General features: G+C 56.8%; 1 protein-coding gene across 1 annotated transcript in view; it reads left to right on the forward strand.

The window, feature by feature from the left end:
• The window catches only part of COL13A1 (collagen type XIII alpha 1 chain), a 147,076-nt gene that overhangs the window by 62,953 nt on the left and 57,225 nt on the right, over positions 1–26,898 (forward strand). Inside the window, 11 exon segments of the mRNA XM_042960600.1 lie at positions 3,921–3,947; positions 6,947–6,982; positions 9,540–9,570; positions 11,119–11,168; positions 17,919–17,954; positions 18,768–18,794; positions 19,802–19,828; positions 23,874–23,900; positions 23,997–24,023; positions 24,816–24,842; positions 26,714–26,770. Of these exon segments, the coding sequence (XP_042816534.1) occupies positions 3,921–3,947; positions 6,947–6,982; positions 9,540–9,570; positions 11,119–11,168; positions 17,919–17,954; positions 18,768–18,794; positions 19,802–19,828; positions 23,874–23,900; positions 23,997–24,023; positions 24,816–24,842; positions 26,714–26,770 (372 nt within the window).

The raw sequence follows: 26,898 nt of genomic DNA on the forward strand, positions 1-26,898 counted from the left end.
CGGGTCCCGAAAGGCACATTGAACCCGCGCTGACGGCCCTGCCCAGCTCTCTGACTGCCGGGTTACAGAGGGAGGAAAATCGTGTCAGTCTCTGAAAGCAGGGGGATGATTTATCGTGGCATGTTTTAGATGTCAGATCTCAATTCCTGTCATCAATCTTCCAAAATAAACTCCACCGTAGGAAACTTCAACAGACCACCTGCTGGAAATGGGCTGCTTTCCCCCCTCTTCTTTTTGCCGAAGCCAAAAAGAGTCCTCACTTCCCTCACTCCTCGGGCCTCCCCCCCACACCCCCCCCACACCCGGCCCCATGGCTGGGCTGACCTGCCAGCGGCAGCTCTGGGTCCCTGCCCTCACCAGAAATGCCGCTTTCTGAGAGCCCCTGCCGGCCTCGCCCCCAGACCGTTCCCAGCCAGAGCAGGTGCTCCCATCCCCGGGGGGTCTGCACAGCGTCTGTGTGTGTCTTACACCTTCACTCAACTCTGGTTGAAACCACAAGGAGGAAATGGGAAGCTGGCCAGAGTGGGAATCGCCTCCTAGCCCTGTTCTATCTGCTTCCTGCAGAGGAAGAATCCTGTTGAGGAAGTCAAGAGATAGGGAGATAGATGGCAGCTGGTCACAAACCTGTCCCCACCCTCTGAGTGTCTCTTTGGAACCCCTCCTGGGGTCGCTCTGGACTCCAGTTGGAAGACCCAGGCTCCTGTGGGCACGGGATGGCCAGTGCCCGGAGAACACAACCACGGAGGATGGATTTAAGTAGCAGCAGGAGTCACTTAATTGGTAGAAACCTTGTAGTTACCGCTACTCCACTCCTTGTGTCCATGGCAGACATTGCTAATCAATCAGGAGGCTTCTTAGCGTAATGCTTGGCTCGGTCACTACCAATCCACTGGCGTCTGCACTCAAGCTGACACCTGCTGGCCATGCCTGCTGTGGATTTCAGAGAGAACTTCTTAATGGAGGCTGTGAGATCAAAACAGATGACAGAGGGAAGTAGGGAGGTGTCTTTCTCCAGAGAAATACAGGGACATATGTGATGGCCAGCTGCTACCCTGACTGAAGGTGATCCTTGCTGAAATACTAGCTAACACTTAGTACACGTTTGTAAGGAGGCAGCCTAATATAGTGATTACAAGCACGGACTGTGGCACCAGACTGCCTGGGTCCAAATCCTGGCTCTTCTAATTGTGTAACCTCGGGCAAGCTGCTTTACCTCTCTGTGCATTGCTTTCCCCATCTGTAAAATGGGGATAGTAATAGTATGTGACTCTTCTAGGAATTGTGAGGAATATATATGTAATTGCACGTGCATGTGTGTGTGTGTGTGTGTATGTGTGTGTGTGTGTGTATTTTCTTCCAGTTAGAATATATTAACGCATCTAAATCCTTGGTGATCCACAAAGATTCCAATAAGCTGTTACTTTTAAGGGGGAAATGATTATTCTGTGAGCTTTCATTAATTTATTTACTATTTCATACATTTCCACCCACCTTATTCTGAAAACTATTTCAGGGTGATTTAGAAACTAGCCCCGGAAATAGTGGAGGAGGGTGGAGAGCAGAGGCAGGAAAGCAAAAGGATCCAGAGCTGATGCCACCACAATACCCTGGGCAGGACGAGCCGCTGACTTGACTTCGGGCTTCCTGGTGCTCAGAGCAAAGAGGAAAGCAGGGTTGTTGAAGGCACACGAGTGAAACACAGCTTTTCCTGGTACTGAGACCCAAGAGAAGTCCCTTCCGTGTGCAAACGAGGTAGGAGGAGTAGGTAGTTGGGACACAGGAGCGGTAGGTAAAAGTGGTAGGTCCCTTCTGTCCCTGTTTGGGGCAGATCGTGAGGTTGGAAACCATCGGTCCAGTCCCTCCCCTGGGGTGTGAGGCGGCGACTGCCCAGCTTCTTGTGACATCAGGCCCAGGCAGTGCAGAAGTGACAGGAAGAGGGTATGGGCTCAGGGCTAAAAGCCCTGGGGTGAGGAGGACATTTGGCGGCTGAGCTGTGTTTGTGGGGGGCCCGGGAAAGAAGGAGGCTGAGTTCCCAGGTTTGGAGCATCGCCCGCAGGTTCATTCATCCACCAAGAACTCGGCACTCCTCGAGGCACTAGAGACACATCCGTGAACAAAACAGAAAAATCCCAGCCTCGGGAGCTTATGTTTTAGTGCCGTGGGGGCAAAATCAAGCGCAGTGAACACATGGGGACAGGCCCTGCGCCCGTGCGTGCCGTTACCCAGCATTCCCCAGGGACTCCCTGACTGGGCCCCACCTTGGTTCTCTAGGAGGGAGTCACTGCCCCACCGCCTCCGGGATGTCCTCAGGAGCAAGGGCCGGAGCAGGTGACTTACTCCCAGTGCTGCCTGGGTTTGTGCGAGCCCTGCAGCAGAAGGATTCGTCTTCCAGTGAGCACCCTGAGACCCACCCCTGGTCATGCTTTGGGTTTTGCACGAAGAGCAGGATGTCTAGAAGGAGAGAGCCCACATCTGGTAGCTAAGTCTCGGCACGGAGAAACCGAAGCCAGCTCCACGTACCTCTTGCCCGTGCTCTTCTCTAATTGTCGTAATCGCCAGCATTTATTTAGCACTGTTGTGTGCCAGCCCCTGTGCTATACATACATTATCTCATTTAATCCTAAGAAGTAGCTATAATTGTTCTCCCATTTACAAGATGAGGAAACTGAGATCCAGGGAGGCCCGGCAGCCCGCTTATGGCACCGACCGCGACGTGGCAGAACCGGGATTTGAGCACAGACAGGCTGACTCGGGAACCCGTGTTTGTGACTCAGTCCTAGTGTCTCTGTTACCGTCTCTCCTGGACTCCGTGTCCCAGCCATGCCAGGGCTGCCTTTCAGTTCCAGAAGCCCTCTCCAGGTGTTTCCTTCCCTTTACAAGGTGCTACGTGATGCCCCGAGACAGCTCCTTGAGCAGTTTCTCTGCCACCCTCTTGTAGCAGACCCATCTGGAAGCTGAGTGCCAGAACAAAAAAGACATGATTTTCTTGGAATTTGCTTCGTTCCTGAGCTCTGCATATTGCTACTATGGCAATTATTAGCACTAATATACATGTTGTCGAATGTCTCCCGCTTTTCAGTGGGATTTCGGATCTATTACATGGAGCCTTTAGTCTATGACCCGAATTGTGCTCGACAGGAGCACTAGGAAAATAGGAATAAAGGGCTTGAGAAGGACACTGATGTGGTCCATGAGGACAGGCTCCTGGAGCCACACGGGGTCCCATGTATGAGGGGGACCAGGTTCCTGCCTCATGCCCTGCCCCGGCTCATCATGGAGAGGTCTGATGCTGGTTGGAGGCATCAGAGGAAGGAAGTCCTGCCTCCTCCGCCATCCCAACAGAGGGGAAGAGGCCCCCCGGGGTGCCGCCCCCTCTCCCACCCCCTCGCTCCCTGGTCATGCTCCCTGGAGCCAGAAGATGCATCTCCTGGTGGACCTGCTTCGTCAGAGCAGGCATCTGACTTCTTCTTTGTGGTAGAATGGGGAAGAACGAGCCCCGACCCGCTCGGGTCCTTTCCCAGGCCAGAGCCGGCACGCAGGCCTGGCCGACAGCATATTGCACTGACTGAGACCAAAAGGCTCAAAGGAAGGGGATGTGGTGGTGAGGCCCACAGCCCTAATGATCCTTGAGTGATGAGAGGCAGAGACACGGGAGGTGACATTCGTGTCTTTCTTTTCCTTGCACCTACCCTGGGCCTGGAGGAGACCTCTATGAATGAGTGAATGAATGAATAAATGAATACTAGAACTGAAAGGAAGCTTAGTAATCAAGGCCCTATCTTCATTTTGTTCATAAAATAACAGAGGTTCCTAGAGCACCAGTGACGTCAAGGTCACACAGCTGGCTGGGCAGGGTGGAATGCTTAGGTATTACTATCCCTTGACCTTTGTAAACCTCACTCTTTCCCGCTTTATTTCAGGGTCCCGCTGGAAGACCCGGCCTCCCAGTAAGTAGTTTGCATTTCTTCCTTCCTTTGTGTCTCTCTCGCCTGCTCTCCTCCACTAAGGGCTGGCTAGGTTGGGTGGCTGCTTTCCTCCAGGCGTATCTGGGTGAGAGGCCTCTGTCCAGTACCTCTAACCTCAAAAACTTCTCCTGGGGCCCCAAGCAGGCAGATGACAGCATGAAGGCCCTTCTAAGGCTGGACCCGACCTCTAGACTGAAGGCCCGCTAAGGGGGTGCTGGAAGGGGAGGTAGCTCACTGGCCTTCCTGGGTATCCTGCATACCAGCTTAGCTTAAGACCACTGTCTCTCCTTTGTCTTATGACCTCTGGTAAGAGTAGACTCAAAAACTTTGTTTCCCCTCCCCGCCAGTTACCATTTCTGAATGCTAGACAGGTTGTGCCAAGGAACCCTGGGGACTTTGGAATAAAAGGGGAAGAAATACTAATAGCCCTCTCTTACTGAGATCCTAATACATGCCAGGCACTATGCTAATCACTCTTCATATATTTGATTCGGTCAACGACTCAGTGAAATGGCTATTAGTATACCCATTTTATAGCTGAGGAAACTGAGACCCAGAGAGGTAAAATACCTTGTCCAGTTGTCCAAGCTTCAGTGGAGACCTGTGGGGGGGGCCCATGTTATCACACACCATTTCATACCTGTTTCCTGTAGTCTCTGCTTGACGTTTGAGAACAATCTTTGAAGTCTTCACAGACATTGCTCTACGCGATGTAGCCTGGGGCAAAGATGCGTTGAGTACTAGATATCATGGGGCCTCAGATGTCTGGCGAGTCAGGCAAGATGCTGGAGCCAGGCAGAGGGCCAAGGTGGGGTATGGAGGGTGAGCGAGGGCTGGCACCGGGCTGCCCTCTCTCCCTCGCGCCAGGGGCTACATCCGTTGGAGGCCAGACCCTCCTGTGCATCCCAGTTTCTCCTCTTTTAGACATGAATTATGCTGTAGCCTCTTGACTAATCCAGCAGCTTCTAGGATTCATGTCCAGCAGTGACTTTCTTTTTTTTTTTTTTTTTTTTTTAACACTTTATTTATTTTTGAGACAGGGAGAGACAGAGCATGAACAGGGGTGGGTCAGAGAGAGGGGGACACAGAATCCGAAACAGGCTCCAGGCTCTGAGCTGTCAGCACAGAGCCCGACGCGGGGCTCGAACTCACGGACCGTGGGATCGTGACCTGAGCCGAAGTCGGCCGCTTAACTGACTGAGCCACCCAGGCGCCCCAGCAGTGACTTTCTTAATGAAATGCATGTGGGAGAGTGTTCGGCCTTGAAAATGGAAACTCTCCCAGTTAAGTGTGAGCCCCGGAGCAAAGAAGGACGGGTCAGTCGGTCCCATGAAACCCAAGGAGGGGAAAAATCAGATGACTGGGGAGAACGTGGGCAGACTTTGTTTTTTCTGACAACTTCCACCTTTAAAAAGCATTTGGGGGCAGTTCACAGAGCAGGGGCTGCTTCTTCCCAGTCTCTGGCCCTTCCATGCCTGTCCCTAACCCGAGCATTTTATGGCCAGGACTGCAAAGAACATTAGTTTTAAAAAAGAAACAAAAAGAAACCAGTATACACGTCCTGCAATATCATTCAAAAGCCCAAGAGTGAGTGGGCCGTGGGGGGTGGCACAGCCAGTGTCCAGCAGGCCCTGGTGTCCTCAGCAGGAAGGGCGGGCCACTCGTCCACGGAGGGAACCTGGGAACGACCCACGAAAAGATTTGCTGCTCCCAGACCCTTGTCAAATGCAAACAGTGTGATGTACCGACACGCTTATAAAATTCCCTTGCCCGCGGCCATGCTGGGCTCACTAGCTCTAGACTCCGTTTATGCGACACTCACCAGGTGCCACGTCCTGGGAGAAGGCTTTCCCGGGACCCCATTTCATGGCGTCCTCCCAGCAGCCCCATGAGAGAGAGACACGGGTGCTCAAGGAGGCTACAAAAACAGATCCAGGCTTATAACCAACACTGCTTCCCCACCACTCTTGCAAAGGGTGAAAGTTTTCCTGGAGACCCCGTTGGCCTGTGTGTGTGACAAGGACCTGACTTCAGAGCCGCATGCTGTTCTCTGTGCGTCCACACACATCTTGAGATGCTAGCTGTCCCTCAAGGCATTTTGCCTCGGTGGGGTCAGCAGATGCAGAATCACCCCAGAAATGCCCACCCCCTTCAAGGAAGCCGCAAGCCCAGCTGTCTCCTGCCTAGGAAGCCGGGCAGGCACCATCTAATTGTTGGCCCCCGTTGCTTTCCGTCCTTCCGGACTCGTAGCAAATCCCAGGCCCCGCCCCAGATTTCATGATGTCTTCACACATGCGATTGCAAAAAAATATTTTCTAGCAAGAAGGAGAGGAACAAAACTTACTACGCAGATTTCCAGAGTGAGAAGATGTAACCCCTGGCTACAAAACACAGTGGTTCCCTCCGAGCAGCTCACATCTGTGATGCAGGCACATCCCCATGGCTCACCGTCCTTCCCGTCCCTGCTGGGGGTGCAGGAAGGGCATGGAGAAGGGCTCCTTCGTAACCTTCTCAGACAGAGCGCCTGGGGAGGAGCCGGGGGACATGGGCACTGCGCCCCAGCTCTAGCACAGATAAACCACTCACCTGTCACGTGGGGCCACCACTTACCCTACTCTGGGCCTTGGAGTTGAACTGGTCAAGGATATGGCCCATCCTGGCCATAGCTGGAAGAGACTGTGACAGCAGAAGCCTAAGAGAGGAAGGGCCTTAGACCCCTTATGAAACACATAGGGAAACGGAGGCTCAGGCCAGGGACCAGACTCCTGCATTAGTGCACTTTCCACAGCACCGTGCCCGATGGGGTGGCTGCTTGCCCAACAGTCCTTGGGGGCTGAATGGGCAACTTCACCCACATGACCCCTGGCCATCATCCCAGTTGCCTATGTAAAGCAGGTCTGGGGTGCACAGCTGGCCCACGGGGTCCTTTACATGCTGGCCCGGCTCCAGCCACATCTAATCGTTTCTGCCTCCTTTGTCAGGGGGACAAAGGTGCCATTGGGATTCCTGGACGTGTGGTGAGTTGGCGCATTCGTACCTGCTTGGGTGGCCATTGCTTGCTTCTTCATGCTGGCCTGTCCTCCAAACCATGGCAGTGTCCCCAGCCCCAAGGAGGGGGTCAGGCCTCTGTCTCCCCCTACCCAGGTCTGCTTCAGAGAGGGACAGCAGGGAAGAAGGGAAGGAGTTTTATTCCAGTCCTTCAGACCTTGCAGTCTGACTCTCCTGAGGGCTCCCAGGGCAAAGGAAAAACCCAAGAAATTGCACCGATCAAGTTCTTGGACCATCACCCCCTGGGTGACAGGATGAGGCCCAAGCCCCTCTTGACATCAGGAGGACTCCCACCCACGCCAACCCCCACCCCCGAGGCTCCCCAGAGGCTCCACACCCCCCAGCAAGGGCAGCAGAAAATGGGGAGAAACGCGGCCCAAGATGCCCCACGGAAGCCGCTGTGGAGCTGGCTTCCCGAGGCGCCTTCCCTAGACAGAGACTAGAAGCTGGCGGGGACAGTGTCTCCAAATTCTCACAGGGAAGCTGGGAGTTAAAACGCTGAATGTTTCCTGCTGAACCCTTAGGTGAAGAAAGGGAAACAAGAATGTCCGGCAGGGAAGGTATGGAGCTGAGGAATGGGAAGGCCGGCACTAGGCCGCGGGTCCCAGCACCAGGGCCGTCCCTGCTGGCTTCTAGGGGCCAGGAAGGGCAGCCGAGGCACCGCGGGCGGCCCAATGTAGTGATGGCCACATGCTGGCCTCACTGCCACCCAACGAGTCTAGAACATACGTGCCCAAGCTACTCTCCCGGTCTACCCCCGACTCCCCACCGGCCATCAGCCCCGACGTCCACCCTGGCTCCCCCGTGCCCCCTGACTACCCCCACGCCATCCTTCCGCCACTCACATGCCTTGCCTCGTAACCTCACTCCTCACTGGCTTGGCCTTAGGCCTCGCTGTGGCCTACTTGTGCCTGGCGTGAGCTCAGAGAAAAGGCGGCCACATCACAGCTAACACCCGAGAGCGCTCACTGCCTGCTGGGCGTTGATGTGCTGAGAGCCTCACCGCATTAGCGGGCCCCACAGGCGCTGCCTGAGGCAGGCACGATTTCCACCCCCATTTTTCAGATGAGAAAATCCAGGCTCGGATGTTGTGTCTTTCGCAAGGTCCTGCCCGGCCCTGTCCCTCTGCTTCAGTTCTCTACCTCCAAACCCTGCCCCCCGCCCCCCTCCGAGCTGTCACCGAGGCAGGGAAGGAACAGCCAGCCAGCCTTTCTCCGGAGCTCGCCGTGCGTGGCCTGGGCCGGCACGTTCTCCACCACAGCCCTGCAAGAACCCGTTCTATTGATAAGCATGTTGAGTCTCGGTTTGCCCAGGATCGGGGAGGAGCTGGGGTTTGTACCCAAGCTGACTGTCAGATGCCACAATCCTCGCTCCTAACAGGCAGGTTTCAGGGGTCTCTACGCCGAGTGCCGCTGCCAGCCTGCAGGGGGCGACTGCAAGACGCAAAGTCCTGCCCTGCTTCTGCCCTCCTCCTTGGGCCCTTGTGGACATGTGCCCCCAGGAAGTGTCCATCCGAGCCTAGTTCTGATCCTCCGTGGTGGGGGCAGAAGGGCGGGCCCCAGGAGGTCTCCCCATTTCTTTCTACACAAGGCTATTTTCCAAGCCAGTTGGGGGCTTTTGTGCCACTTGGGCTAACTTAAATGTGACAGTGGACCCATTTGGCTGCCCAGCAGGCATCCTAACCTGAGCCACCTGATAAGGACACGGGGGGGGGGGGGGGGGGGAGGGGGTGCGGCCAGTGGGTGTGAAATGCTTGAGCTGCTCCCAGGGTTCCACAGAGCTGGCGTCACTGGCTTCCGTGGATTGGAGCTGCCTACCTGCCAGTCACTGTGGTTACAGGGACCCGTGGTGATTCCCCAGTTTCCTCTGCCTCCCGGACCCATCCCCCATCCACCCTGATGTTTATGTCCTACTGTCCGTCCTCCTCCTCCCACCGTCTTACCTGGCCGGCCCTGAGGACTCTCAGTGTGTCTAAGCTTGGCAAAACTTTGTGCTTGGTAGTCGGTTGGACCTTCAAACCAACTAAACTCCGGCTCACAGCCGTCTGCCTCCTGCCTATCCGCCCCCCCTCCCCCACCTCAAGTGACCCAGGCCCTGGGGACATGGCTTCTCAGGCAGATTTTCTGACCTAGGTGGGTTTCTCTCTCTCTCTCTCTCTCTCTCTCTTTCTTTCTTTCTCTCTCTCTCTCTCTCTCACACACACACACACACACACACACACACACTCTGAGAGGGCCTTAATTTTAAGGCCCCGGCCACTGCTTCTCTTGGTTATCCAGAACGTCTGGCTGGGGCCGGGCCCGGGGGTGAGGCAGTAGCCGTCCAGGTGCTGTGCCTGTTGGACGCGGAACCTGTCACGTGTCAGCATCTGTGTTTTGTTTTGTTTCTTATTTCACAGTGATTTCTTTTGTTCGGTCGTTGTGCCGTTAACACAGATTCTTGTGTGTGTGCCTCTCTCTTATCCTTTCTTTTTTCTCTCCCCGCCTCTCTCTTCCCTACACCCTGTGTTGCATGTGGCTGCCCCAGGGAGTAAAGGGCCAACCAGGCGAGAAGGTGAGTCCTCGCTTTCCCCTCCATCCTTCCGCCCCAGTCTCTTCCCCTTGGACTTTCGGGGGTGCTTTCCGAGGCCCCCATCTCAGCCCTTCCCGTCCCCCAGCATGCAGGCCGCAGCACTCTGCTTTCACAGACTCTCCCGGCCCAGCTTCCAGGCCACTGACTCCCGGCTTAGGCCTCAGCTTCCGGGCTGAGCCGGTCTCCCTAGCCACCGAGGCTGCCTGTGGCCTCGTACTCACCCTTCCCAGAGGGAGGGGAGCACCGATCGATCGCTGTTTGGCACAGCTCGTTCTAGTCCCTCCCCAGCCCACTCCTAGTGCCCTCACACGTAGAAATGCTTTGTGCTGCCCCAGAGGGAGACCCCCCGGGGTTGTAGAGTAGAGCCCCCTCGGAAGCCAGGAGCCCAAGAGACGGTCCTGGAGCATTAGCCCTGGTGGATTCTGAGAGCAGCACATCCAACCAGTTCGCTTTACAGAGAAGGAAACTGAGGCCCAGAGAAGGGCTAGGGCTTGCCCAAGGTCACACAGCAGAAAGTGACAGGGCTGGAGAGGAGTGCCGGCGTGTCTGACTCCAACGCTGGGCTTCCTAACTATTGTGCTGTGCCGTCCTCTGCCTTTCTGGCAGAGCAAAGACCCAGAAGGGGGGCCCTGGGCATCTCTTCCACCGGAAGGGGCGGTTCCTGGTGGGAAGCAGCAGCCGCCCTCCTCCCAGCAGGGCGTCACCTCTCACCCCCATCTGTGTCCCACGCACCTTCACCTTTCTGTCTCCCGTCCCTGCCCCCACCACACACACGTGCGCACACACACAGGTGTAGACATCCGGTAGCCCGGTCACCCTCAGACGGCACCTGCGCTCCCCGTCCAGCAGCGGCCATCATCCCTTCTGTGTGACTCTCACAGCAGGACTAGGAGGCCCGAGGCAGCTCCCACCCGCAGGCTCAGGGCCACGGGACCCACACAGCAAGTGTGTGTCTCGTCCCCACCTCTGTCCTCAGCTGCCCCGTCCACGGGGCCGCCGGGTTCACCAGTTGCGGGATGTGTGTGCCACGTGGGCGTTTGGGGGCTGCACTGGGCTTAAAAGGCCACGGGGGCTCTGAGACTCGGGTGGGGCTGGGCAGATTGGAGGGCGCCAAGCAGGGCACGCGGGAGACCTCTGGGGCCTGAGCGGTGTGGCTGAGCCGTGTGCCCTCCCCATCCCCATGTCACCTGTGGCTCATCCCTGCACTGAATCCCTTCTTCTCTCTTCTGCCTGGGGTCCCACCGCTCTCTGTCCCTGGTCCCGTACGCTACCGCTAACCTGTCTTCCCTCTTTATTCCTCCTGCTTCTCACTCCCTCCTGGATGCTCCACGCACCCTGTGTCTCCTCTCTTCTGATCCCCCGCCTCCCTCCACACCCTCTGTCCTCCTGGCCCCTGCCTGGGCACCCCCACCCACCCTGCTCCCCTTCCCCACCTGCCAGCTCCTTTCTTTCCCTCCTCCGTTGCCCACCTCTCCCCCCCTCCTGCCTCTGCCCCTGTCCCTCTCCCTCTCCTCTCTCTCTCTCTCTCCCACAGGGGCCCCAGGAGATGCCGGCATGTCCATCATCGGTCCCCGCGGCCCCCCTGTAAGTGGTTTTTACTCTTCTTCAGGGTGGGGGGACGGGCGAGTTAATAACAAGGGCTCTGGAGGGAGAGCAAATCCTGGCTGTGCCTCCGGGCCTGGCGGCCACCGCCCATAATACGATCAACCCAGCCAGGCCTGACTAAATATCCCTAAATTACAGCCCCTCAGGAGGGTTCACAAGGGCCACCCTTTGGCCAGGAAACCAGCAGCTGTGAGGCGGCCCTGCTGTTTACAGGCAAGGGGGAGAAAGTACTCGCTCCTCCTCAGATGGGGCGCTCCAGCTTTCCAGGGGACAGACATTGTTTCTGGCAGCTTCTGGAGCAGATCCCCAGCATCCGGATTCACTGCCCCAAGCACCCGCTCCCGGTCTTGGCAGAGGCTCAACTTACCACTCGTCCTCAAAGGCTCCCTGCTGGGCAAACTGCCGGGTCCTACTTCTTGGTAGCCTCTGCCCCTTCGCAGGGGCTTGGAAAAATCAGAGGCTTCCCCTCAGACGCTTCCTCAGGGACCAAAAGTGGACATGGGTGATGATGTGGGAAGATATTGGGACTGCGGGAAGGAGGGCCCAAACCACAGAGCCTCAGCAAATCACCAAATGTCAGGGTAGAATGGACCTCAGCGAAGGTCTAACACAGCCTCCTCAGAAGGGGAAACTGAGGCCCAGAGAGGGACCAGGATTAGGGAAGCCCAGAGGCTGGGGCAGGATTAGAACCCAAGACCCTTGGCACCCAGGGTTTTCACCATAGACCAGGCCACCTTCCCCACGCCCTGCCATGCACTTTTCCTGCCCCGCCCTGTGCAGTGAAAAGCCGAGGGGAGCAGAGGGCTAGCCTCGGGGAGTCCGAGGCTAGCCCCATGGATGGGTGGGGTCCAGCCTGCCTCTGCCCCTGCCCTCGCCGGAGGGAGCCAGTGGCAACTAGGAGTCTCTCCTACCCACAGTCTAGGGAGAAGGGTCAGAGAACACATTGCTAAGTTATGTCCAAGGGGAGGGCTGTGTTGAGAGCTGGGAGCTGAGGGGGGGGCCATTCAGGGCCGCTTGGAAGCGGGAGCAAGTCAGAGGGAGCCCAGAGGACGGAGCTGGCGATCAGGGGTCAGGTACTCGGGGGTCTACGCTGGAGACAGAGTCGGAGGGGTCTTGGGCTGCACAGACATGGCCTCACAGGCAAGACTTTTTCTGGCTCAGACCACAGCGATGGTGTTAAGGGCTCACACTTGGCCCTTAACTTGTGGCAGGCGGTATTCTAAGACCTTTCTGCACAGTGACTCGTCGAATCCTCACGAGAACCTCACAGGTAGGGGCTATTAACACCTCCATCTCAAAGGTGAGAAAAGCCAGGCTGGCACGGAGAGGCAGTGTGACTTGTCCAGGACCGTTCGCTAGGAACGCTCGGTCACTCAGGCCGGGCCGTGCGGCTTCGAGTCCACACTCTGCACCCCCGCTGCCATAGCAGACCCCCAGGTCGCGGGGTCACCGACATCCGGGCTTCTGGGCTCACATGGCCGCGGCACCGTTGGGCTACGAGCTTCTGTGTGTCTCAGAGGAGCCCCCGCAGGGATGCCCTGAGCCCACTTGCTCCTGGCGAAGGTGGTGCTCAGCCAGGGGGCCACTAGAAGATGAGAAGCTCACAGAGAAATCTCTGCCTGCCTCGTAGTCTGACCACAGATTCCGTCGTGTCTGTCATGCCGGCCCTCCAACACCTCTCTGGTGATACCATGCCAACGAGCTCTCTAGAAGTCGTTGACGAGGCCCTACTTTGGAGAACAGGCCCCGGGGGTGGTAGTCTGCCCCAGCTCCCCTGGCTTCTGGCCCAGCCGTGCCTAGGCCTCGTCAGGAACCACACCCCCTGCACTGCATTTGACTCCAGTGGTGAAAAGGACCCTCTATTCAGGTAGCAGTGATGACTTCTGTCTCCTGGGCACCTGTCCTGGGCACCTGTCCTATCCTAGCTCCTATGCTGAAAGCCCCCCTCTACCCAGGCCTCTACCAGTCCTCCCCAACAAAGCCGGGAGGCAGGCCCGTCCGCCCGTTTCACAGAGAAGGAAACTGAGGGTTTCATAACCCACCTGAGGTCCCTCGGCTGGTCGGTGCTAGAGCGTGGCCTGGGCCAGGGAAATTTTAAAATGTTTAAAAGGGAGATTTTCCTTAAGGAGAAGAAAAAGTTCTCCCTGTGGGTGCAGCGCTGGTGGTGGGAGAGGTTTTATGGTACCTGGAGGCTTGACCAAGCCCGGCCTCCTTCTACTTTGGTCTGTGGGGGTGACCATCACCCAGATGACGGTGGTCTCCCCTGATGGGTCCTCACTAGAGACCGGGGAAACCACCTCAGCGCCACCCGGAAGCCACCCAGGTCTGGTGAGAGCAGGGGACAGGGGAAGACAAAGGGGATGTTTGTCATTCAGGGGTGGAGGTTAGGCGGGCAAACTCTCTGTGGCCAAGGATTATGGGGCACATGTGGCTTTCCGCACAGCCAGAAAGGACTCAGAATAAATGCTCCTAACAAGAACCAGCCTTGCCACTCTCAGGGACCACCTGCCTCTTCTTTTGATCTCTTCCTAAATAGTCCGAGCAAAGGGGGAACCATCCAGACACTTGGGAAAGGGATGGTTCACATTCCAGTGAGGCAAGATGCTGGAGTGGCCGCCCCATTAAACTGAGGGGGAGGCCGGGACATTGGCTGGCCCGGCAGACCCTGGTCAGGTCATCTGCCAGGCTAGGAAACACACCCCATCTCAAGGGGAGCTCTCTCCTCCCCGAACCCCCCAGCTTTCCTTCAGGGTCCAGGAGGAGCCGTTTGAACGCCCAGCCCTCGGGCGCAAGGAGACCCGCCATGCTGGGTCGATACACCTGTTATGTTTCTTTGTTTATTCATTCCATTAATAGTTGTTAGGCACTGACTGGGGGCTAGGTGCTGGGTAGACAATGACAGTCTGACCACAGCCTGTTAGCCCCTTGGCAGAGAGACCAGCAACCCCATGGTGATTATAATACAGACAGCGGGGGGCACCTGCCTTGGGGTGGGGGCAGACCGAGAAGCGGGGATGACCAAGCTGTGATCAAGGTTGAGGAGAGGTTCCCAGGTAATGAGGCTGGGGAGGAGCCGCTGAGGCAAGAGAGGTTCTTATAAACCACCGGGTGAGGGATAGCAGGAAAGTTCTTTGCATAGCAAAGCAGGGGTCAGGCTAGCAAGGGGAACGGGATCCCAGTTGTGAAGGACCTGGATAGGGTGTTCGGGAGTCAGGACTTTGTCCTGAGGGCAGTGGAGAGCCCTTGGTTTGCGTTCAGCGGAGGATGAACTTGATCAGATTTGCGGTTTGAAAAGCTCCCCTGACCCTCCCCCCCCCCCGCCCGAGTCACCAAGTGGATGATGGTGCCTTTCTTCAGAGAGGGGAGCACATTGTGCCGGGGAAGAGGAGTCTAATTGGAACAGGATGAATTTGAGATGTTCTTGTAACGTCCAAGGGGAGATGTTTGCCTGCCTCATCGACTGGCTCACAAGAGCAGGTCATGTACCCCCCTCCGATCCCTCTGTTCAGTGGCATCATGTTGGTAGCTTAAAATCAGCTGTGGTGGGAGGTATATTTACACCACAGAAATTGGTAAATACTGAGCCAAGCAGGACTCTCCTCTCCCACTCTCTGTCATCTCAGCCAGAGATTAAACATTGACCACGCAGGATCTGGTTTGAAAGATAGTCAGCACATGCTTGGAGGAGGAGACTGGCTCTGGGCAGATACAGGACTGATCCATTTTCAGGGGTCAGACAGAAGGGAAGGGAGAGAGAACCTCTGTCTGTCTATGTATGTCTACCCCGCATGAATTGCAGGTAGCAGGGGTCCACTTCCAAAAAGCGGGATCCTCCTGGCTCCTTCTCTACCCCGGCCCTGAATTAAGGGAAGAGATGTTGGAGAACAATGCAAATAAAACTTATTTCCCTTGTTCTTATATGGAAGGACATAGTATTAATCCATAATTAATCTATGGATAAATTTATAATCCATAATTATAATATGATCCCAATCCCAGTGAACTTTTGATGGGGTTGGGAGTCCAACAGAATAACATTCATAAAAAAATAAGCTTTCAACAACAACAACAACAAAAAATAAGCTTTCATAAGGATGTCAGGAAAATACTGAAAAACTTGAGTGCAGAAGACGGGTGGAAGGGACTGGCTGTTTTACTACATATCAAATGTATTGTAAAAACAGAGCAGTTAAATAGAACAGAATGGGGAGGCCAGAAATAAAGCTAAACGCATCTGGGAATTTAGTCCGTGGCAAAGGTTTCATTTCACAACGGGAAGAGAAAAATAGATGGTCCAGGAGATGAGGCGGGGACAGCTGACAAGCCATTCACCAAAAGGTAAAGCCAAAAAAAAGAAAAAAAGAAAGAGCTGCATATGTCCACCTCACTTGTTAGATCAGAATAAATACCAAATGGATAAAATACTTAGATATAAAACATGAAACCATAAAATACAAGGACAAAGCGTGAGCAAACATTTATTACAACCGCACTGAGGAAAGCCCTTGGACACATGACACGAAACCCCAGAAGCCATAGGAAAAGATTGATAAGTTTGTCAACACACACGTAAAACTTCCATCTGGCAGGAAACACAGCGTAAAAAAGACAAATGCCAAGTTGGAAGGAATATCTGTAGCACACATGACTCTCAGAGAGTTACTGTCCTTGACAAAGAGCTGTACTCAGGTCAATGGGAAACAAACCAGCTAGGGGAGCTTGCTGGTAAGGAATACAAACAGGCAGTTCACAAGTAAATGACCGGCCATTAAACACTGGAAGAGACGTCCAACTCCAGCCTGAAACTGAAGAGACGTAGATTAAAATCCAGTTCCAGGCCTCCCTGAGCGCCTTAGCCAGCCCAGCATCTCCAGGAAGTAGAGTCCCAGTTTCCACTTGGTCAGTGACAACATTCTTCCCGAGATCCTTGAAAAAGCCTTGGTGAGCCCCAGATTTGGCTCTGCGGCGGGGGGAGGCATCCTGCTCCTGGGACCGGCTCTGCAATTAGCAAACCATGTGATTATCCCTACCATGTAAACATTATCCCCAGTGGGACTTGAAGATGTTTCTTGGAATCCTGTCCTCCTGACCTTTGTCCTCAGGCCTCTCAGCATTCAGAGTAGTTGAAAGTTTACGCTGGGAGGTTCCAGAGGCCACACCACACAGTTTCCAGGTTTTCTCCTCAGGCCTATTCTTAGCATCACTTATCCTTGAGAGGAGAGAAGCCCAGGTCCCTCTGATATATGAGTGGCATCTCCTCGCTCCGGCCCTTTGGCTGCCTGCCACAAGCCCGTCCCACCCTGTCGTATGCTGCGGCTCCCTCCCGACTTGACTGGTGCTCCCACCCTGATGGCAGGGTCCCCATCCCACTCAGCTGTGTCCCCTGTGCAGAGGCCTCCGGGCACTCCTGTCCGTGGCTTCGAGGAAGCAGCCTCCAGCAACAACCCAGTTCACTGGGATTGGGATCATATTATAATTATGGATTATAAATTTATGCATAGATTAATTCTCCAAGCAGCCTGGAGATATTCTAGGTTCACAGCAGATGGATGCAGAGAAATCTGCCTCCGAATGGGGTCTGATTTTGAAACCACCCCTCGGCAGGGACCATCCTCCATTGACCCGAAGGCGTACCGGGTCAAAGCAACCTTGCTTCATTCTGGTGCTCCTAGGTTCCATTCAGTGCAACAAACAGCTACCATTTCACCCGGCTTTCCCAGTGTCATCGAATGTAGTTCAATGACCCTGTGAGGTTATCCTGCAATCTCCACCCCCAAATGAGGAAAGAGAAGTCCAAGGAGGTTAGTCACACAGCCGCCGCGGGTGGAGGCAGGACTAGAACTCAGTCTGCCAGGCTCAAAAGCCCGAGCTTGAGAGGACGTTGTAGCCATCTCAGTCAAAGGGGGATGCCAGGCTGAGGGCTAACCGTGTGAAAGGTGCGGTGTGTCCAGGGAAAGCAGGTGAGCGTGTGCCTGAGCAAAGAGTAGGGAAAGTGGGGCCAGTGGTGAGACTGAGGTCGGCTGTGAACGATACGTGAGGAGAAAAGACCGCCAGCCTTGACCTCCTGCTTAGCCCTCCTCAGCCCCTGGGTCCACGTTGCCTCACGCTGTCCTGAGCCTTGGCCACAAGCCACCGGGCTGTGACCAGCCGGTTCTAGTCTCCAGCCCAAACACCTACACCTCCAGGAAAGTGGGCGTGAATGGGCACAAAGATTGGGAGACCCAGAGGTTACCCAACCAGGGAGCCCTGCTGGCCAGGGTGGATAAAAAAAGCCGGCAAGCTGACCCATGTGGGTCAGGAAATACACATTCCTAAGGTTAGGTTCTGATATCTGCTGATACCCAAACCAACCTCACATAAGGGGCCACGGGTGATGACTGTGTCAATAAAAAGGACGCAGGAGATCGCAGAGCAGGAGTTTGGGGTGCTGCAGGCTGGTCCCCACCATCCTTGCTCTCCAGCCACCTGTTCCCATGTCGGGGTTCCAGAGCATGGAGGCAGTGAAGCCCCACCCCAGGAACCCCCGAGGGGTGCTGGCATCTCCTTTTCCCTGCTGCTCCCCTTCCCCCGTCCCTGAAGGAGGCTTCTCTGGTGTTCATTTCCATCTTTGTCCATCTCCCACAGATGACCCCAGAGCAGTGGGAGGGAAACCACAGGCCCCCTGGGAGCGAAAGTGAACCAGGGGACTTGGTTTAGCTCCCATCTTCTCTCCTCTCCTGCTCTTTCCAGGGTCAGCCGGGCGCTCGAGGTTTTCCTGGATTTCCGGTAAGTAGGGAGGGCTGAGATTGGCTGTGTCCCCGGTGACCCTTGGGCCTGGCTGGGTTCAACTTCATGTGGGGCCAGCCCTCAAGCTGCTCTTGACCTTCCAACCCTGGTCAGTAAGGACCCTCTCCTGCAGCCTCTCACGGAGAGCAGCCGAGGAGAGCAGCTTAGCACTTGGCCCCGAGTGCAGGGAAAATCGCAGGGAGAGGAAGAGAGGAAGACACAGCGGGACAGGGACAGGCAAGTGAAGTCACAGGCCAGGTGAGCCCCAGCAGGACACTGGAATGTGGAACAGACGATGCGCCTCAGGGAAGCAACCTCCGACCTGGCGTGGAGAGCAGATCCGCCTGCAGGAGGCTGTGTGGTGGCCATCGGGATGTCCTGTGACCCCTGCCCGAGGGGTCTACCATAGGCTCTAAGAGGGAGCTGGCTCTCCTTTTCCCCAGGCCCTGGTGCTGGCCAGCCCCAGGCGTTCTAGGAACATACATTTCACTTTCCACTCGGAGCAAAGAGGAGGTCTGTGATCGCAATGGCGACTGTCACCCATCAGGTTGTCCTTCATGCACTGGACAGGGGGCATTTCATTCACTCCTCACAAAGACCCCTCGTGGAAGACTCTATTAGTCTCATCCCCATTTTAGGATAAGAAACTGAGGCTTCAGCTTACCCATGGTCACCAAACCAGTAAGTCGTCGAGCCTACTCTTGAGCTCTAACTTGGAGTCCAGAACCTGTGCCCTTAACCACTGCCCCGAGCTGCCTCTTTGGCAGAAGACTTGTGATGCTATCCTCACATTTGGCCTCTTTCCTCTTTCAGGGTCCCATCGGGCTAGATGGAAAACCGGTGAGTGCACCCTCTCGGGGTCCTTAGTCCTTCTGCAAGACCCTAACTCCATGGGAGGAGCTCCAGATAGAATGAAAGTTCCTGGGGTGGGAAACTGTTGCCAATGGGAGGTGGGGAGGGGCCATTAGAATGAAGTGCCCCTGGCCCCAGCGGGCCTCCCCTGGGCAGAAGCCCATGCACAGCCACCGAGCTGAGCTCTCAGATCCAGAGCAAGAGCCACTCCTAGAATTTGGTGATTCTGGGGTGCCCTTGGAAGGGGCTGCGGTAGGGAGTGAGGCAAGGAGGTGGCAGGGAGAGAAGAGGGGCGGAGAGCTCAAGGCACTGACTCTAAATGGAGCCTGGGCACCTGCTCCCCAAGGCCCCTCCCCTTCTCCTCGGGTCTCCCATCCCGGTTGAGCCCCCCACACACCCAAGTTTCCTTACCCCCGTCCACGGCTCCTCTCTCTGTCCATTTCAATCCTTTCAACGTGGGCCCGAGACCCAAATGTTTGTTGGGGGGGAAAGAGACCCCTTCCCACTCCTGGGAAAGAGTGAGCTGGGGGAGAGCTCAGCACCTTTGATGCCCTCAGAGATGACAAGGGAAGGCAGCCAGTGCCCCCACGCGCTCCCTCGCCCCCGAACGGCTGGCATCCTCCACATGAGGGCCTGGCCGCCCACCTGGTCAGTCCCCCACTGCAGGCCAGAGCTGAGTACAGCGAAGGGTCTAGTGGCCATCTGTCTCCTCTCCCAGAACTGGCGTCCCCCAAAGCTTCCCCGGCTATGTGCCTGGGGCAGGGCTCTTGAGGGGCTGGCCTCTGCTAAGTAAAGACCCAGCAAAGGCGGCAGGCAAATGGCCATGTCTGAGCCAGTGGGTCCAGGACAGGGTGCTAGCTCAAGGGAGCAAGAACACAGGTGAGGAGGAAGGACGTGCAAAATGAGCAGTGGGTGATGGAGGGAGCAGCCACGCGGGGCAGGACGGGGGCTTCTGGGGTGCCGTGTACCTGGCACTCACACTCTTCTCCTTCCAGGGCCACCCCGGACCCAAAGGAGAGATGGTAAGACCCCCAGATTTCCTGCCTTCCCTTGAGGGGTGGGGGGTCAGCCCAGGCCTCATGGGCCCCAGCCAAGCACCGCCCGGCAGAGGGGGCCCACAGGGACAGGCAGGTGGCTCCCCAGCTGTACACAACGCATCCCCTAGGTCCTGACATCAACGCAGCAGGGAGAGCTGGGCAGGAGGCTTCTCCACCTGATAAATGAGGAAAGGGAGGTCCAGAGAGAGTCTGAGGTCGCCAGTGTCCCACGGGGGCAGAGGCTGGTGCTCCCAAACTCCCCCGCTGCCACTGGTCTTGGCCTCGGGGCTCAGTCTGCATTCACTCACACGGGCGGGGAGCCCATCTGGCACTTTCTCTGCAACCGGCTCTGGAGTCTGGGCGCTCCTGCCCCCGTTGGGCACAGAGCAGACTCGGAGAAGCAGACTGTTACCCGCACCCGCTTCCAGGTCCCTTCCACCTTCTACGGAGCCTTTTAAAGGAATTTGCCGTCTCTACAGTCTCCCCCAGGCCACTCCTTCCAGAAGGGAAAGGCCTCTTCTTGTCAGGGGCCGCCCACTCCAGGGGAGGGGGCCACTTTGCAGCGGAACTGCTGGGCCATTAAGAGCAGATGGGCCAGCCCGGGGCTGGGATCCGTTCCAGCCTCGCGGGGTGGTCACCTTTACTTTGGGAGCAACCCTCCTGCCACCGGCCGGAACGCGCGGGCTCCCCGCCTCCCCGTCCAGCCCGGCTCTGGTGCGTGTCTTGCTCCCACAACTGGGGTGCGCCCAGGGCACGGGAGGCCAGAACCCTGCCCGCCGGAAGAGGTGGATAGCTTCGGGGGTGGGTAGGGAGACCTGGCCTTTGCCCCAGCCTCTTCCTACATCGCACAGGACCCTTGAAAACTCAGCTCCCTCAGACCCAGCTAACGTTAATTGACGGTTTTCTACGTGGTGGGCACAGGGCTAAGCGCGATGCGTGTGTTATCTCATTTATCGTCACTATAACCCTGTGCTCCAGATCCTACTAGGAGCTCCGTGACGGCTGTGGAAACGGAAGCTCAGATAGCCTAAGTAACTGGCCTCAAGTCACACAGCCAGGGAGGATCCAAAAGAGGGTCCAAACCCAATTCTCTAATTCCTTCCCTCCACATTTCATTGCCTCTCTTCCTCCTTAGTTTCCTCTCTCCTTCCCTATCTCCCTGCCTCCTACCTTCCTTTAACACATTCTTGTCGAGCGTCTGCACTATGCTGGGCACGGCGCCAGCTGCCGGGGATATAGACAGGAGTAAGAAAGACACAGTAGTTGCCATGCTGTAGCTCACAGTCTAGCGGGGGAGCATACGCTTAAATAATCACTCGAGTCATTAACAAATTGCCTTGGCAATCGGTGCTGCAAAAAGGCAGTGCCAGTGACTCTGAGAAGCCTTGGTGTAACAACATCTCACCCAGGCTGAGGATCATTGAGACCTTCCGAGAAAGACTTGAACCAGGGCCTGAGGGATGAAGGTTTAACTAAGAGAAAAAGGAATGGGAAGGAGCACCCTGGACATGGGAGAACAGCATGTGCAAAGGCCCTGAGGGAGGCAAGTCCTTAAAATAGCCACAGAACTGGAAATAGAACAGTGAGGCCCTGGAGGCTGTGGGTAGAAGGGCTGGCATTGAAATCCAGGGGCCCAACCAGCTTTCCTGTCCGTCACAGCCACCTCCCCTTCAGGTGCATTTCTTGTTGTCCCCCCCCCCACCCCCTCCGCCTCCCCGTTCCAAGCCTGCTATGCACATGCATGAAGCAATGGAGACCATGGCAGGAATACACTTCCATGCTGCCATTGTTCTAGAGGCATAGGGGCTTAGATGCCAGGAGTTCGGGGTGCTTATTCCCTCAACCCTCTCCCTGCCACCTTCTTCCCCTTCCTACTGACCTGGATGCTACCATAACATAGTCCGTGGCAACCCAGAAGTGATAATGATGGTCAGCTAGGCACTGTTTTGTAATCCTCATAAAAGCTTATTATCCCCACTCTACAGAAGGGGAGATCGAGGCACAGAGTGGTTGAGCGTATTGCCTAAGGCCACCTAGCTTCTAAATAAGAGGGCTAGGATTGAGACCCATGGGGTGAGATCGTACCTGTCCACCACACCTCCTTTCTGCTGCCAGGGCCTTCGGTCTTGAAGGACAGGAACCCTTCTATGGGGCTCTTCCTCTGCCATCCCTCTGGCTCCCCCTTAACCACCATGAGTCTCCCTTGTCTGTTTGGGGGTCAGAAGTAACTTGGGGGGAGGCGGAAAGGTGAGGCAGTCCCATCTCCCATGAGCCACATCGGTGTGATAGACCCCCTGCCTGTGTCTTGGTCATCCATCAAAATCGGCCAGACCACAGAGCCATTAAGCTTCTGTTTGGCTTGGCCCAGGGATCCCGAGCTACTAATTCAACACACTGTCTAGTGTAATTATCTTGGCCTGCTTATCATCTGTCTGTCTCCCGCTCACCTCCATCCCCAGATGGTTTCCCCTCGGCTAGGTATCCCATATGGGGGGGGGGGGGGCTCACTCTCATGTGCTTAGCCTGTGTCCCCACCTCAAAAGGGGATCACCCCTGCCCTGGCCATCCCACAGTAGCTCTGAGAACCTAATGTAAGGTGTAGACAGGATCAGGGATCCCACACGTGCCATTAAGGAGAGCCAGGACTCTGAATTCACGTCTTATCCCACGGCTCAGGGCCGCCCATCAGGGTGGGAGGAGCTCATTCACACCCAGTGCTCAGAACAGTGCCTGGCACAGGGGAGGTGTGACAAGAGCCTTTAGCACATCATCCACGACCTTTCTTAAAGGGGCAGCCGCTGTCCAGCTAGATTTCATCGGTGTCATCTGTTGTTGGACCTTGAAATATTTAGAGAGACTTGAAATCCAGGTTTGTGTTGTATTCTCCTTGCTCTTAACTGTTAGCAGCTAGTTGAAATAAAACATCAACACGATACCTCCGGGACCACTGTTGTCCCACGGGCCACCATCTGGGATATCTGGACCGGATGCTCCAAGTCTCTGCGGTCCCCAACCTTGGTGTTACTTTCCTCGGCCCCTGGCCCTCCCCTTCGTCATATGCCTGTCTTTGTCGTGAGAGGGAGTGGCCCGGCCACCTGCAGTCTGCTTCCCTGCCGGATGCGTCGCATTTTGCTGGCCTTATTCTGAACACTTGGTCAACCGCATGGGCTGGATGCCACATGGATTGTCCCGAGGCCACTTGTCCCCTCCCATGAACCTCCTGGGAATTTCCCAGTTTGGTGGTTGGTCCAGTCGACAAGTCAGGGGCCAGAGACGCTCCTCTCCCCAACGTGGACCCATCCCAGGGGGCCCTGAGTTCTTTAAGCCCTAAAGAGACCGGTCCAGCAGGTGGATCCTCACAGGCCCTCAGGATGGTGGCTGGAAGCGACCTCAGGGCCCCAGGGCCTGGGGCACTGCTGTGGCTCTAGCCAAGTCTAGAAGCCCTGCCTTCTGAGCCTCAGCCCAATTCAAAGAGTGTGGCAGAGTGGAAACAGCTGGACCTTTGCCGTCAGCATACCCGGCTCTTGTCCCAGTGCCCCCACTCACTGAGCCGCAGGACCTTGTCTCCGTCACCTCATCTGGGAGGCAGAGCTGACATGAGCACCTTCTTCGTGGGCCAGCATGTGTGCGGCATGCCGAAAGCCTGCCTCAGAGCGGGTCCTCAAAGCCTGATGCGCCAGTCCTCCCCTCTAACCTCCACGCCGGTCGTGCGGGCTCTCCAACACCAGCCTCAGGCCAGCTCCTGAGACAACCAGCTGAACCCTGTGTCCTCCTCAAGGACCAAGGGTCCACCCTGAACCCAGGCTTCTTTTTCAGCCGTGCAAACTTGACAAGACACCCCAGGAGGAGCCCCAAGGCCCCTTAAGTTCCTCTGAGGGGCCCGGAACGTGGCTTAAGTTGCCAACATCCTGCTTCCTGTCTCTCACCAAAAGTTTCTCCAAAGCCCCCAGTGTCCACAGCGCTGCCCCAGCCCCCCCCCCACATACCCAGTACCAGTGCCCACTGACCTGTGCGTGTTTCCTCCCCGCAGGGCCTGATGGGTCCCCGAGGACAGCCGGTTAGTACCTGACCCTAAGGGCCCCCAGAGGGGAGGCTTCGGGCCCCTGTGGCCTCAGCTTCACTTTCTAACTCTGTCGTTTCCGTCTCTTCCTAGGGACCTCAAGGACAAAAAGGAGAAAAGGTAAGCCTGATGGAAATTTTCCAGAACTTTCATCTCAGGAAACAAAGCCCCCGCCCCCCACGTTAGAAAGCAGTCCAGAGCGGCTATTTTCAAATGTTAGCAGAACCGGGGCATCCCCGGCGGTGCTGCGGTGTGTGAGAGAGAAGAGAGAAGCTGCCTTTGGAGGTGTTCCCTCGGCGGGAGGGGTGGCCCGGAGCCCGGCCTTTCTCAGACTCCCCTGCCCGCCCGCCACCCCCAAGTGCTTCCTGATGCGCCGCTGTGAGCTCTAGGATTTTGAGGTGTCAGTTTGCAAACTGGCTTGGCTCCCTTCCTGGCTGCCTACATTCTCCACCTCCTTACGTTTCTGACGGAGGCTCTGCTGGGCTTGCCACAGGCGAATGGCACAGGAGCCTGGCACCCCCACCTCAGAGAAGGCGTCTCCGAGAGCCCCGTGGCCCCCAGCCCTCTTAGTGTCTGGAGTTCCCATCCACGGGCTCCTGCTCAGGGCCACTGGGGGGACGCACCCAGAGCATCGACCTTTCTGGAAGATACCTACAGCCAGGCAAGGAGCCTAACTCCTGAGTGCGGTCGTGGCACATGGGGGTATGGCAGCGGAATCCTGTCTGGGGTCCGTGGGGCCAGAGCCAGGCAGGCCCTTGGGGCTTCTTCTCTGCTGCCAGCCAGGGGCGAAGGAGGGAGTTGGTCCAGGACCAGAGCAGGGCCGGTGGGCGATGAGCTTGTGGGGGGGGGGGCCCTGAGGGCACGATTGCCCCTAAAAGTGCCTAACGCCAGCCTCTCCTCTCCCTTCCCCAGGGTCAGTGTGGAGAGTACCCACATCGGGTAAGTGAACCCCTAAAACTGAGCCTCCCTGGGGCACAGCCCCCTGCTCAGCCTCACCTCCCTGGGCCCCCAGCACCTACAGAGGTTGGGGAACACTCAGCAGCCCGCGCGGTGGCCGTGGGGATGGCTGGCCCCCAGGAGGGTGCCCGGGGGTCAGCGGTGTGTTTGTGCAGAGCTGGTCTCCAGCGCCCATGTTCTCCGCCCCCCCCCCCCCCCGCCCGGGGTGTGTCTTCGTATGTTTGTCCCGGTGCTGGAGGGCCTGCCAGCCTTCCGGCATGTTTGTGTCTGGAACTCCGGGCGTCCAGCCCTGCGTCTCCTCCGCACATCACCTCCTCCGTGAGGCTGTGCAGCTTGTGCAAGTGTGCGTGTGTGTGTGGCTGAGTGCGTGTGTCTGGCGGCCCGCCCGGGCTGAATCAGAGGGACTTTTGGGTTAGTCATTGTTTCAGATGACCCCAACCTCAGTGGTGGGAGACAACTGGGAGCTGGCCGCATCGATTCAAGGATAAAATCTCCGCTGTGCCTCCTTAGGAACAGAGGAGGCCCTCTCCGAGCAGGGTGGGGATTTCTGAGCTGGGAAGGTCTCCCAATCGCCCTCCACGCCCCAGCTCCTTCCTTTTCCTTGCTCTGCCCCTGAATACAGAGCCCAAAGCCTGCTGCAGCCCATTAGGAAGCTTCAAATGGGTACACTGATGGCAGGGGGTCATTCTTGGGACAGGGAGGGCAGAGACGTGTGCCCTCCATCGAGGGCCCCGGTGAGCTGGGACCAGAAAAACGCCACTCTCAGATCCCGGTGGTAGGAGTAAGGAGGGCTAGCATCTTTAGGTGCCCATCCCTGTGCCCTGGGCCTTATTGTGCCCAGAAACACACACACACACACACACACACACACACACACACACACACAGTGTGGCTTCCCTGGCTGCCCAGCCCCATGGGGCAAGGGGACTGAGGGACTGCAGACAAGCACAAGTCAGGCTTGGAGTCCGTCTGGCTCCAGAAGGCCAAGGCCTCGCTAGCAGTGGTCAGCCACCCGGACTCTGACCCCTGGGTTCCTGGGCCTGGGAGAGGATGCAGGGGGTCCACAACATGGGCAGCTGGGCCGGTCCCGGGCAGGGGGCACAGGCCGGTAGCAGCACAGACAGAACTAGCCTGTCAGTGGCATGATCTCCAGGGACGTGGGGGCCCTGGTGTTCCGGCCAGCCTGATCCTGATACAATAATAGAAGGTCAGCTGTGTTTATTTGAAACGATGGGCTCACAGGATTGTTATGTTACCCGAAAGAAAGACAGCATCCCCCAGCACCAAAGACAACAGGGCAGCAGACGCTTTGGCAGTGTTTCCTTAGTGAACGTGTGGGGGTGGAGGTGGGGGAGGGCTCTCTGCCCCTCAACCGAAGACAAGAAGAGGGAGAGAGCAGTAATAGAAGGCTCCAGAAGCACCTTGGCCACGGAGTGCAGCAAACCAATGACGATGGCAGTGTAGGGCACAAGTCAGGCCGGGAGGAGAGTGGATTTGGTTGGGGGCTCAGCTGACGGACAGGGAGAGGCAGCTGGAAGTTTATCTGGACGTGGGCAGGAAAGCAGGGGGCATCTAGGGAGAGTGCTCTGGTGGTTCTCCGAGGGGTTTGCAGGCATGGTGGGGTGGCAGGCCTCCAGGCCCACAAGATAATGGGGGACCTGGGCTGGTCCCTGCCCCGGTTCCAGCCTGCAGCATCCCAGGGAGGGAGGGACGGGAGGGGTAGGGAGGGGAGGGGTAGGGAGGGGAGGGGTGGAGTGCCCTGGGGCAGGGAGCAGGGCCCCTGGTGTGTGTGGGCTTCAGCCCTCACGCCCCCATCGCCCTGTCTCTGCCACCTCGGTCCCCTCCCATACCAGGAGCACCCGAGCGGCACTTTTTCGTCTCTGCGCTCCAGTCAGATCATTACCCTGAAGGTTTGTGGATTCTGGAAGGACTCTGGGCCCCTCTCTGCTGAGAGGCTCCCTGGACGCAGAGCCCAACATTGCACTTCCCCAGACCCCACAGTGGGAGATGGCTGGGCTCTCGGGGCGGCCGCAGTCCC

Source organism: Panthera tigris, chromosome D2 (assembly GCF_018350195.1).
Source record: "Panthera tigris isolate Pti1 chromosome D2, P.tigris_Pti1_mat1.1, whole genome shotgun sequence".
NCBI lineage: Eukaryota > Metazoa > Chordata > Mammalia > Carnivora > Felidae > Panthera > Panthera tigris.